Consider the following 11,877-nt stretch of genomic DNA (forward strand, 5'->3'; position numbering starts at 1 on the left):
TCCATAAATTATTTCGCTTGAATGTTATTAATTCCAAGAAAGCACTTACTAACTGCCTCTAAACGTTTCACATCACGCGATGTACTCAAATAAAATGAGCGCATTGAATAGAAAAGAAGTGCCAGCACCGCTGTAGCCAGCAGGCTGACTGGATTGACAATCGATATTACTATGACTATGCCAGTCAAGCTGAGAATGTTCTGTATGACATCCATCATTACCCATGGCAATATCTCATCTACGGCACCTAAATCTTTGGCAAAGCGATTCAGTATGCGCCCTGAGGGATTTGTGTGAAAGAAGAACATCGCTGCGCGTGTGATGCCACGATACATAGCATTGTGTAGTGCCGTCGAGGAACGCATGGCCATCGTGAAGAAGAACAAAGTGCGAGCGAAGGCAAAAATAATGGTGGCCAAAATGATGCCAAAGAATATGTAGATGTCCTTTGGATCCGTGTTACTATTCAATCGCAAATCGCGTGCATCTGTGTCATTGACAGCATTAGCAGCATTAGCAGCCTCGGCAGCATCGATACTTCGCTCCTGACTAACGAGCTGTTGTTCGTTTTTATTTACCCTATAGAAAGGCAATCACTAATACTAGAATTTGTTTATATTCAAAATACGCTGCAGACAATACGAACTCACCAAAATGAAACGTAAAAATCACTAGTGGATCCCAACATCTGTGCGCCTACACAAAAGAACATCGTCACTGCGAAGAGCAAATAGCCGCCGCTGGCACCAAAGTACTTCTTATACATGCTCCAGCCAATCTTGCCCGTCTCACGCTTCTCTTGCACCTGCAATGGCGACTCAGCCTCGTCAACTAACGACTCGGCCACTGACTCGTCCATTGAACTCATCGTGGCCGTGCTGTTCTGTCGTTGTATATGCAACTGACTTGACGCGCTTTTCATCTCAGCAATGCTGTCGTCATCCGCATCGCTGTCATTTTCTGGTGCGGTCAACAGATTTGCAAAGTCTAAGCCGCTGCTCCGCATAGACTCATAGGTGCCCACTGCGCTGATCTTGCCCTTATCCATGATGACGATAATGTCAGCCTGTTCGAGGAACTGTAACTGATGTGTTACTAAAATGACAATGCGATCGCGCAGGAAGCCGCGCATGCATTGGTCGAAGAGATGCCGGCCGACATGTGTGTCTACTGCGCTTAGTGGGTCATCCAGCAGGTAAATGTCGGCTTTGCGATAGACAGCGCGAGCCAAGCTGATGCGCGCTTTCTGCCCGCCCGAAAGTGAGGCGCCACGCTCGCCCACAATCGTTTTGTCGCCATGTGGCAGTAGTTCAAAATCACGCTCCAATGCGCACTTTTTCACCACGGTACGATAACGGTTCCTGTCCATTGGCAAGCCGAAAAGTATATTTTGCCGAACAGTGCCGGTGAATAGCCAGGGTTCCTGAGAGGCATACGAGTAGGAGCCGTGCACGGTGACGGAACCCGATTCAACGGGTAGTTCGCCAAGTATGGCTTGGATTAAACTGAGATGTGAAAGTAGAAAAAAAAATAGTTATAACAGCGCTCTAAATATCGACAAATAATATCAAAAGCTAACAATATGTAAATTCGTGGACTCTTCGTTCATAGAACTTTACCTAGAATTTACCTCGACTTTCCGGAGCCCACCGGTCCAACGACTGCGACTAGCGTGCGGGGTTCGACCTTCATGTCGACACTACTCAGCGTATACTCCGGCACTTTTGGGTCCCATTTTGCCTTCAAATTTCGTATCTCAACACTAGATTCGCACTGTGCCACCTCCTGCGTTGGCTGCGTGGATTTTAAATTCCCATTCAGGTCATCCATTTGTTTTATTTGCCGGTAACCATTTCCCCTATTTCCTGAAGGATCACCAATTTCTTCATACAACAAATATGTTTTTATGCGTCTGAAGGACACGAGCGTCTCAGAGATCTGCTGTATGCCATTCGGAAAGGCCACAACCATTGTATTACGCAAAATGCTGTAGAATGCAGTGACAACGAACGCTTTTTCGGCGGTAAGGAAATTCCCTAACAACACATAGGCCACTAAGCTGACAAACACGGACACGCGCGTCATGAACATGGAGAACATCTGCAGTATGCCAGTGATGTAGTTCTTCTTGCGTATAACGTTCATTTCCTTGCGTCGCGCAAATTGCACCATCTTCCCGAAAGGTTTCTCCCACGCATACATTTTGATCACCTGTATGCCCGTGATGATTTCGTTCATCAGGCGCACGCGCTCATCGGTGCGCAACGCTGTGCGCAAACGCAGCTTCGAAGTCAACTTGCCAAGATAGAATTGCAGTGGCACAAAGAATACCATGGCAAAGACGCCAAACATCGATGCCACGCCTATCTGAAAAATACATATATATTTATTTCTACTGTATATGTATACCGTGTCGCAGGCCAGACGTATGTACCTCTCTGTACATGAGAACAGCTACTACGGCGATCTCGATCGGTCCAACCCACAGTACGTGTACGTGCATGATGGATGTATCCAGCCGCCCGACGTCGTTCGATATCAGATTTACCACTTGACCGGTTGTGGTGTCGCCAAGCGCTGTTCTATTCAAGCGTAACGCTTTCCGATAAATCAAACTGCACATGGCGAGTCGCACTTTCATGCCGATGTGTTGAATGCCCAACATATATGGATGTCTTAGCATTACATTCAATGCGTTACAGACAATCACACCCATGGCATAAATATAGGCAGTAAAGTTATCATCTCTGTTGGTGGGATTCGCATAGTAATTGACTAAGCCGCCAAGAAACAGTGGCTGTGTAACGCTGTGGTATAAAGTATGTAGGAATATTCTTTTTTTTTTTGTTTTTGTAAATATTTCCACTCTTGTTCCACTCACCGCAACCCGATTTCTACCAGAAATAATACACATCCCAAAGCGGCAAAGTTTAGCCCAAATACGCGTATCACAGCCAAGAGTAAACTGGGTTCTTTATTTTTGCGCCGCTTCTTTTCGACCTCTGTTTCCCAAGCTTTGTTTAATTTATTGCCGAGTGTTTCTGAAAAGTTGTTTTCCAATTTTTATTACACAGATTTCATTTTAGGAAGGGAACAGCAGTAAGCAGACCTACAACTAAGTGAGCAACATTTCAAACTCTTAAGCTCCAATTCATTTTATTAGTAAAAAAAATCGGATAAAATTTTGAGCTCCCGATTCAGTCGCAATTATTATTATAGGTTATTTATTTCGTGCAGACAATTGTGCGAAACTTTATTCTTACCTGATTTATGTTCCTTTAGCACTCGGTAGAGATCGCTTTCATCTAAAGTTTTCTTACGCCCCTTAAAAAATATTGGTAAAGTAAAGCTAAAAATAAGATCAAATATTTTGATTTTATATTACATTATTTAATAATGTCTTATTACAAGGATATATCTTATTATTAACATTTCATATCTATGCATGTACGAGGAAATGTCCAAAATTTCGCGGAATGGAGGGGGTGGAATGGGGGCAGGGGCGCGGTCTTAGTTTCATACCAATTGGGGACTCGTCATTGGTATGTTAGTCAAGTTTCAACCCTATGGCGTCATTCGTTTACGAATAATCGCTTCCCAGAAGATAATTTTGGTAGGCCTTCTTATTTAAGTAAAGCCATTCTAAGAGGCCTACCCAAGAAGGGCTGAAAAAAGTGCTTCCCCGCATGCCTTCAAGAAGGGCTTATCCATTTACCGGCTGGTTCTAAACTACGCAGCGTGCTTACCGGGGACTAGCTGACCTCCACCGGAAGCCTTCTGATGTCGCCNCCGCATGCCTTCAAGAAGGGCTTATCCATTTACCGGCTGGTTCTAAACTACGCATCGCCCGTGTGCTTACCGGGGACTAGCTGACCTCCACCGGAAGCCTTCTGATGTCGCCACAGCACCACCTACATGACGAGGCTCAAATGCTCCATGTTAAGCAGGACAACACCATGCTTTGTAAGCAGTTCCTAGTAGCGTGCCATAGGTGCCTCAGACGTGGGCACCCGAACAGACACCTGCTTGCCACAGAGCCCTCGGTTTGGAAACTCAGAAGGCATCTATACGAACTAATAAACGAAGACCAAAGGTTCATAATACAACCATTGGACCCGCAGGCGTTAATGCCGTTTTGGGAACACAGCCACCTGACGTGGACGAGAACTTCGTCTGCCTTGGGAGACTCGCACCATCATAGCCCAACTTAGCTCTGGATACTGCAGCAGGCTAAACTCCTACCTGAGTAGAATAAACGCAGATGTGCTCAATGAGTACCCTGCATGCGGAGAGTACCCTAAACTCCTCTCAACTAACGCTCCTCTCCCTTTGAACCAACCCAGTTGCAGTGGCACACTTCCCAGGTATCCCGTTAGTTGAGCTCGACGACAACGATTGAGGGACTAGCTTATATAGGCAGGGATAAGTAGCCCGGTAAGTAGCCGCTGTGGTGTAGTGATCAGCAGTGCGCGCTTTCATTCCGCAGCACCTGGGTTCAAAGCAACATCGCAACAAAATTTGGAAAAAANGCCTTTGAACCAACCCAGTTGCAGTGGCACACTTACCAGGTATCCCGTTAGTTGAGCTTGACGACAACGATTGAGGGACTAGCTTATATAGGCAGGGCTAAGTAGCCGCTGTGGTGTAGTGGTCAGCAGTGCTCGCTTTCATTCCGCAGCACCTGGGTTCAAAGCAACATCGCAACAAAATTTGGAAAAAAGGTTTTTTCTTAACTACAGTCGCCCCTCGGCAGGCAATGCCAAACCTCCGAGTTTTCTCATAAAAATACAATCGCCGTTCGGAGTCGGAAAGTGGTTTGGGTTAAAGCATGAAATATCTAAATGTATATTCATATAAAAAAATTAGCTTGAAAAACATTTTAAATATTTAAAAGAAATCAACATGTAAATATGTACTGGTTTGAGTTACTGTATGCATATTAGAGTGGTACTTAAAAATCAAATGAAAGTTTTTTTTCAGTCGCACCCCCTCAGTCGGTAATACCACGACCACATATAAATTTTAGTTCCGATTGGAGACCCCTGTGCGACACGCCTTAACCAAGTCCAATCGTGGTCAAAGTTTATCGATTTTGGGTGTTAAGTGAAAAAAAATTAAAAATTTATTTTTTGCGTCTCCATAGAGGAATCTGAACTTTTCCCCCTGTGCCTTAACCGCCTCCAATCGGGACCAAAATTTATATGCGATATCTTCGACTATAGTAGCATNGGTTCCGATTGGAGACCCCTGTGCGACACGCCTTAACCAAGTCCAATCGTGGTCAAAATTTATCGACTTTGGGTGTTAAGTGAAAAAAAAATTAAAAATTTATTTTTTGCGTCTCCATTAGAGGAATCTGAACTTTTCCCCCTGTGCCTTAACCGCCTCCAATGGGGACCAAAATTTATATGCGATATCTTCGACTATAGTAGCATCGACGTAAGGGTTGAGGCTTAGAAAATCTGATGTAAAAATTGTCTTCCTACATTTAAGGACCACCCTAGTGCACATGCATGAGCTGCAAGTGAGTAAATTATCAATCTATAAAATATAACATACATTTTATATGAGAGGACTTATCATTTTATTGAGTCAAGAACGCCATGATTTTCAAATGTTTTTCAAGTCGGCCCCTAACGTTTTAGTAACTAATCCCTAATTTGAAGTACATAGTTGTTGAATTTAAACACTTCCTTCGGCTTCTTATACGATATTTCGTCAAATTCATTGAGGGCTCGTTGCTGAGAGTGTACTTATTTGGCTTCTCAGTAAGACCAATGGGTGCGCTCCCCTATGCTTCAAAAAATGAATTGAAGGGTGTCAAATTAACCTGGAAAATATGTACTTTAGGGTGCCTTACAAAAAAAGCTGCGCGTTTTCACCGGAATTATAAAATGTATTATCTTTTAAGACTGCCGCCAAAATATTTCGGAAAAATATTAAAATTTACGAGAAGTCTTATGGTCTTATTTATGAAAAATAAAACGAGTTTAAGAGTTCAATAAAGTGACTTGTACAATAGTCAAAGGCTTCTTTATATTTTATGAATTTCGGTACATATTAATAAATTTTATATTTCCGATGGGAAACCAGTGCCGATTTTTTTTTTATATTTTGGTATGAAGGGCCGCGCACCCTAATGTACATACACATATATGTATTCTGATTTGCGCATAAGACTAGACGATAGACGCGGCTGTATATCATTGATATTTCCAATGATTGAATCGAAAACTTAAATATGACTCGCTCTGTAGGCACTCAGCCCTGCTTAAGATATTATAGCGTCAATCAGTAGCGAAAAAAATCACAGTCTGTGTGGAAAAACAGTCATGCATGATAGATTATTTTTGACTTATTAGTATCCATGTATTTGTTTGGTCGTTGATAACTCATTGCTGTGTATTTAGCCCGGTTTGATAGGCGTCCAAAAACATATTTGTTATTAAAGTATAATTTTTCCCCTACACTTTGTTTATTCAGCAGCTAGTTTTATGCATAGATTGATATTGCGCAAACACTGAAGTAAAGTATATCCAGCGCTAAAAAGCTGGCGAGCATACAGTAAGTGCCAAATGTAAGTTTACACCTTGTTCTAATACAATATTAACACTTATTTTCAAGAAAAAATTTGTTCATTCATTATTTATGAAAATATAGATTATTCCATAACATACACCATATAAATCAAAGTTTCACACTTTATATAAAGTTCACAAAAATTCAAACAATTTTCATCAAAATTTCAAAAAAAATTTTCAGAATTTCTAGAAAATTTTCGAGTATGCAGTTTTGTAGCCCGTTCAATTGTAGTAAAACAAGGTGCCAGTTTCAAGTCGCCAAAAATTGCCGTTGACTTTTTAGATTTTTTTTTTGTGGAGAGTGTTGCGCATTTTCTTCCATATAAAAATAGATTTTGATCACTTTATATAAAGTGTGAAGCTTTAATTTATATGCTGGTTCTTATGGAATAATCTATATTTTCATAAATAATTAATGAAAAAATGTTTTCTTGAAAATAAGTGTTAATATTGTATTAGAACATGGTGTACACTTACATTTGGCACTGACTGTATATCATGACAATAACTGTTATTTTTATCAACTTCCTGTAGATGTTAAGACATATTTTGAGTTTGATAAAAGCTGGGTAATTATTATTTGTGGAAATTTGCAGCTGAATTTTTATTTAAAGTAAACTTATATACAGCCTTATATTTATGCATGATAAAAATATTTGTTTTTCAAACATAATTTCTCTATAAAATTTTTTTTATTTCTTTTTCGTCTTAACTCTTTTTAACTTTTAAAATTTAAGGTGACCTAAAATAGTGCGATACCGCAGGTGCGATACGACATCGTATTTCATGCGATAACGATGAAAAGCAAGGCCCTCAAACAGGTGTCATACGAAGGACAGTTAAACTTTAAAAGCTATTTGACATTTCTCTTAAACTGGATAAGGTATCGAAAAGGCCTTTAAAGTTTCGAAACTCTCACTGAACTGTTGAAATTTTTATGAAATAATATCCAAGTACATATTCCAGTTTCTCCTATTTAAGAAAGACACCCACATACTTTTGAACAATAAACATTCTTTAGACTTACCAGAGCATCATTGCTGAGAAGGGATTGGCACGCTCGCGCGGATTTTGTGGCAACTCGTCTGCCTTCAAGGACTGCATGGTGTTTGGTTTTAGTTCCAATTTTTATTTTATTAGCACTTTTTACTTAATTCTAAATATTTCAGGTTACACCACCAAATTCCATATATTTGCTGAAATGCGATTTAGAAACTTTTAGAACGCTGATAATGCACTTACATATTTGAGTAGACATATAGCAGCGTAGTATTTAAATAAGAACACGTGCTGTGTTTTGTATGTGCATGGTATGTGTATACAGCTGCGGTCAAAATAGTAGTAGAAATTCCAAAGCTTACACAAAGATCACAAGATAATATTTCGGAAAATTTCAATAAAACTTGCAACTTTTTATCTAGATTTTTTAGACATTTTTTAAAGTAGCCCATTCATTTATACTAGAGTGTGAAAGTTTTAAGTCGCTGAAAAATTACTGTTGATTTTTTAGAATTTTTTTTTTTCGAGGGTGTTGAGAATTTTCTTACAAAAAACAACACCCTACGCAAAAAAAAATTAACGGTACTCTTTGACGACTTGAAACTTACACTTTATTGTACTTAAATTTAATGGCTAATGGGCTTTAAAACTGCATTTTTTTTTTAAGTTTGACTAATTTCTGTGAATGCTCTATATAATGTTTCAAATTCATATTTATGTGGTTTCTGTTATAGATCGAAGAATAATTTCAATCAAAATTATTAAAAATTAAAATGCAAATAAAAATAAGTTGCAAGCAACGCCATTCTGATTTTTGGTGTTATTATTTTGACCGCTACTGTATATAGGTACGTATGTATACATATGTTTGCTAGCAGCCATATCTCAAAGAATCAGATAAGTTAATTGTGAAATACTTGTAGCACTTATTATATCTTTTAAGGATTACATTTGAATTATTAGAAAAGCGATTAGTGTGTTAGTCTCTTAACTGGTATCAACATAACAAAGTTACGTCCCTGAATTAATCTGCTATTGCATGTACATTATTCTTTGATACAAATTTTTCATTTAAGATAAGAACTTCGATAACATTCCCACGACAGTGGGGTCTATGTATGTTTTTCTAAAGAGATAGAACATATTCGATTGAGAATGTCAGCGAATTAGTTTTCCTGATTCCATATATTTAAACACATTTTATGTGGCCTTTTTTGTCTTTTCTACCTTTAAAAAAGTTATGATAGCGAGGAAAATGCCCTTATTCCTGATAATCATGAATGTACTGCAATTCGTTTCTGAGTGAATTTGAACCCGATTTGAAAGGGGTTCAAATCTACTCCGAAGTGAATTGCAGAACCTGCCTGAATATGAAAGTTTCAAACGTTCCATATTTAAATTCGGCGCCATTTATTTCAACCAAAGTCGAGCGCACGTTTGGTACATTCAAGGCTTTTTTTCTTCGTTAAAATGGAATAAAAATGTTGCCAGAAAACTTCAAAATGCATATTGTCGTTCAATTTTTGCTACAACTATAGATATCAAAGTTTTGTGGGGAAATAGTCTACTACTAAGATACATATACATATCCATACACATATGTATATAATCAGCGTCAAAAATATGCCTACCCTAACGCTTTGACGATTTCATTTATTTATTTTTATTTTTCACTCCAAGTTTTTCTTATTTTATTATAAAAAATATAGTTAATTCAACAGCAAAAACTACATATATTATTGCCTTTTAATTTCATACAGAACTCGTTGAAAATGCAAGAAACATTCATCGAAATTTACAATTAGATTTCTTAGAAAATTTTTGAGTGTGCAGTTTTGTAGCCCATTCAATTTTAGTGTAATAAAATGCAAGTTTCAAGTCGCTAAAAATTATCGTTGAAATTTTTTTTCACTGAGCGTGTTGAGTACTTATTTCATATAAAAAAAATGGATGTCGAATTGAAAAGTTGAAAATTTCTTGGTTCTTCCTGCATTTCCTCGAGTTCTGTGTGAAGTTAAAAATAACTTGATTCTTGTGTTTTTTTGCTGTGGGACGAAGATTTATTTTTATAAAAAATTAAGAAAAATTTGGTATGGAAAATAAAAATAAATTAAATCGTCAAGTCGTCAGGGTGTGCATATTTTTGAGGCTGACTGTATATACCACATATTTTTATATAGCTGCAAGAACAGCAAATACTACCTACTCATATAAAAAACAAAATCTGCTTAAGCGCTTCTATGCTAAAACTACTTTCACATATTGATGGCCCTCTGCAATAACGACACAATTCAAAATGCAAAACATAAACTCCCTCTCTACTGTTTAGTAGCTCGTGTCTCTCCTCCTTGTCTAATCCATTTGTAATCCTTACTAAGTTAAGTAGTAAGGATTACTACAGCAAGTAATAAAAATTTGGCATGGATTATACAAGGATTAGATACATGAGCCACGAAACAGTAGTAAGATTTTTAATTTTTTTAATATGTATGTAGTGTGACTTTTTTTTTTTAAATAAGCCGCACAAGTGGACTTGTCACGATCACTTTAACTTTTATACGCTGACTTAAATTACACGCGTGCCACTTCGTTTTTAACAATTTGCAAAATAATTATTAAGAAACTACCAAGTTTTTCTGCTAGAATTATGTAGGAATATTTACACACAATCAGGTCAATCAGGCACATATGTCTCTTTTCCGACTATCAGCAAAAACTTAAGCGAGCGACAATTATTCTAATAAGGTAAGTGCGTCCGTCCGCCGCTACAACCATGTCGAAACTATTGAGAAAATATTAAATGCGAAACGTTTGGGTTATCGCTTACTTTCAGATACAATGCTACAAAAAGTGATACAATAGTGAATTGAACTTAATGAATTGGAACTGAATAATTTAATTGTTCGAAATGGCGGTAAATCCCCAACGTCGAGGGGACAAAAATACGTGTTTTTACAAGTAATTTGTATAAAATCAACTTCACACTCTCTTGATCAATATGATAGTAACGACCTGGAAGTACATAAATACGAGAAAAGTATTTGCCAGTCATAAAGTATTTTTATGTGCTCATATTTGGTAATGTACATTTAATTAGTTTCCGCCACAAAAAAAAGTTATGCAAGGATGACATTTGCCTGCCCTGGCTCTTTAAATAAAAGCGATTATCTTACCTAAAAAGTTTGCATGTAAGCATGTACTTATACACATATATATCGTCGATGTTTCGGGTTTTCTTTGGAGGCATTGCCTTGATAGGCAAATTTTGCAAATCTGTTGTTTTAATAACGATTTTACGATTCTTATGCATAAATCTCGATGCCTGGAATTTAAGGTTACCAAATCTCAAAATGGCGATTTAGGCAACTGGTCGATGGGCGGTTTTGGAAAAACATCGACGGTATAAATATTCTTATAATCCAGACATTTATGCAGCTACGGAGATAGATTTTTTTGGCATAATATCTATTGCAATACATAATAGTAAATTAGTCTCAATATATTACCTGCAGGCACTAAGTAGATAATTTGACAGTATAAGTACTCAGCATACAATTTTAAGGTTTTCTACCTTCCGATTTCATACATGTTTTGATTCAGGATTTTTGTAAAAAAAAAAATTGTGGTTTTAGGTTACACAAGGATTAAATGCGAATTTCCCCCAACAACAATGCGCATTTGCAAAACTTATATAATGACAAAATACGGACTACAAGTACTACTAAATAATATAAATTTACACTTGTTTTCAATTTGCTAAAGATTTCAACTACATATTTTTATTTGTTTGATAATTTAGATCGCTCTCGTTATACTAAACGAGATATATGAATTTTGTGTTAATGATAAGGGACTAAACAGCTCAGATTTGATTTATTTCATCATGAAAGTATAATTGTTGTTTGAATTGCAATTTATGGAATTCGTATTGGAACTGAATGAAAATAGAAACAACCGAAAGGCACAAAGGCTCAAATACTTAGCGTGCAATCTTTTGCGTGATCGTGAGGCACGTAATTTTTGTATAAATATTTCTTGCAATGATTGCTGCATACAAGTGTTGGGCGTCTATCAATTAATTTTTTAGTCATATTGTTAATTGATTACAATTAAATTAAAAGCAATTAAATTTTTAGGTTGCGTTGTACCAAACTCATTTAAGTAGAAATTAACTTTAATTTTTATTTAATTCTCATTTAAATTTTGTTCAGTTTCAATAAATTCTTTATAAAGTGAGTAAATATATGGCAGCACCGTGCTAAAAAAGGTTGTAAAATCAGGGCCGGTATACAAGTAA

At 37.4% G+C, this 11,877-nt stretch overlaps 1 protein-coding gene across 1 annotated transcript; it reads right to left on the minus strand.

Moving 5' to 3' along the window:
• Positions 1-8: 8 nt before the first annotated feature.
• LOC108365389 (probable multidrug resistance-associated protein lethal(2)03659) lies at positions 9-11,235 on the minus strand. Its single transcript, XM_017619399.1, has 8 exons — positions 11,087-11,235; positions 7,609-7,777; positions 3,264-3,349; positions 2,882-3,041; positions 2,435-2,807; positions 1,631-2,367; positions 651-1,505; positions 9-579 (listed from the first exon to the last, which is right to left on the minus strand). Exons 2-8 carry the CDS (start codon positions 7,683-7,685, stop codon positions 9-11), a joined length of 2,859 nt encoding a protein of 952 aa, XP_017474888.1. The 5' UTR covers positions 7,686-7,777; positions 11,087-11,235.
• Positions 11,236-11,877: the final 642 nt, after the last annotated feature.

The sequence above is a fragment of the Rhagoletis zephyria genome, unplaced genomic scaffold, assembly GCF_001687245.7.
Source record: "Rhagoletis zephyria isolate East Lansing unplaced genomic scaffold, Rhagoletis_zephyria_1.1 Rzeph_scaffold_01859, whole genome shotgun sequence".
Lineage (NCBI taxonomy): Eukaryota > Metazoa > Arthropoda > Insecta > Diptera > Tephritidae > Rhagoletis > Rhagoletis zephyria.

Bases quoted from the DNA above. Each gene is read 5' to 3' on its own strand.
- LOC108365389 (XM_017619399.1), bottom strand. From the start codon at position 7,685: ATGCAGTCCTTGAAGGCAGACGAGTTGCCACAAAATCCGCGCGAGCGT. The intron at 2,368-2,434 runs GTACATACGTCT...TGTATTTTTCAG, and splicing joins CTGTTCTCATGTACAGAGAG to ATAGGCGTGGCATCGATGTT. The intron at 1,506-1,630 runs GTAAATTCTAGG...TTCACATCTCAG, and splicing joins GTGGGCTCCGGAAAGTCGAG to TTTAATCCAAGCCATACTTG.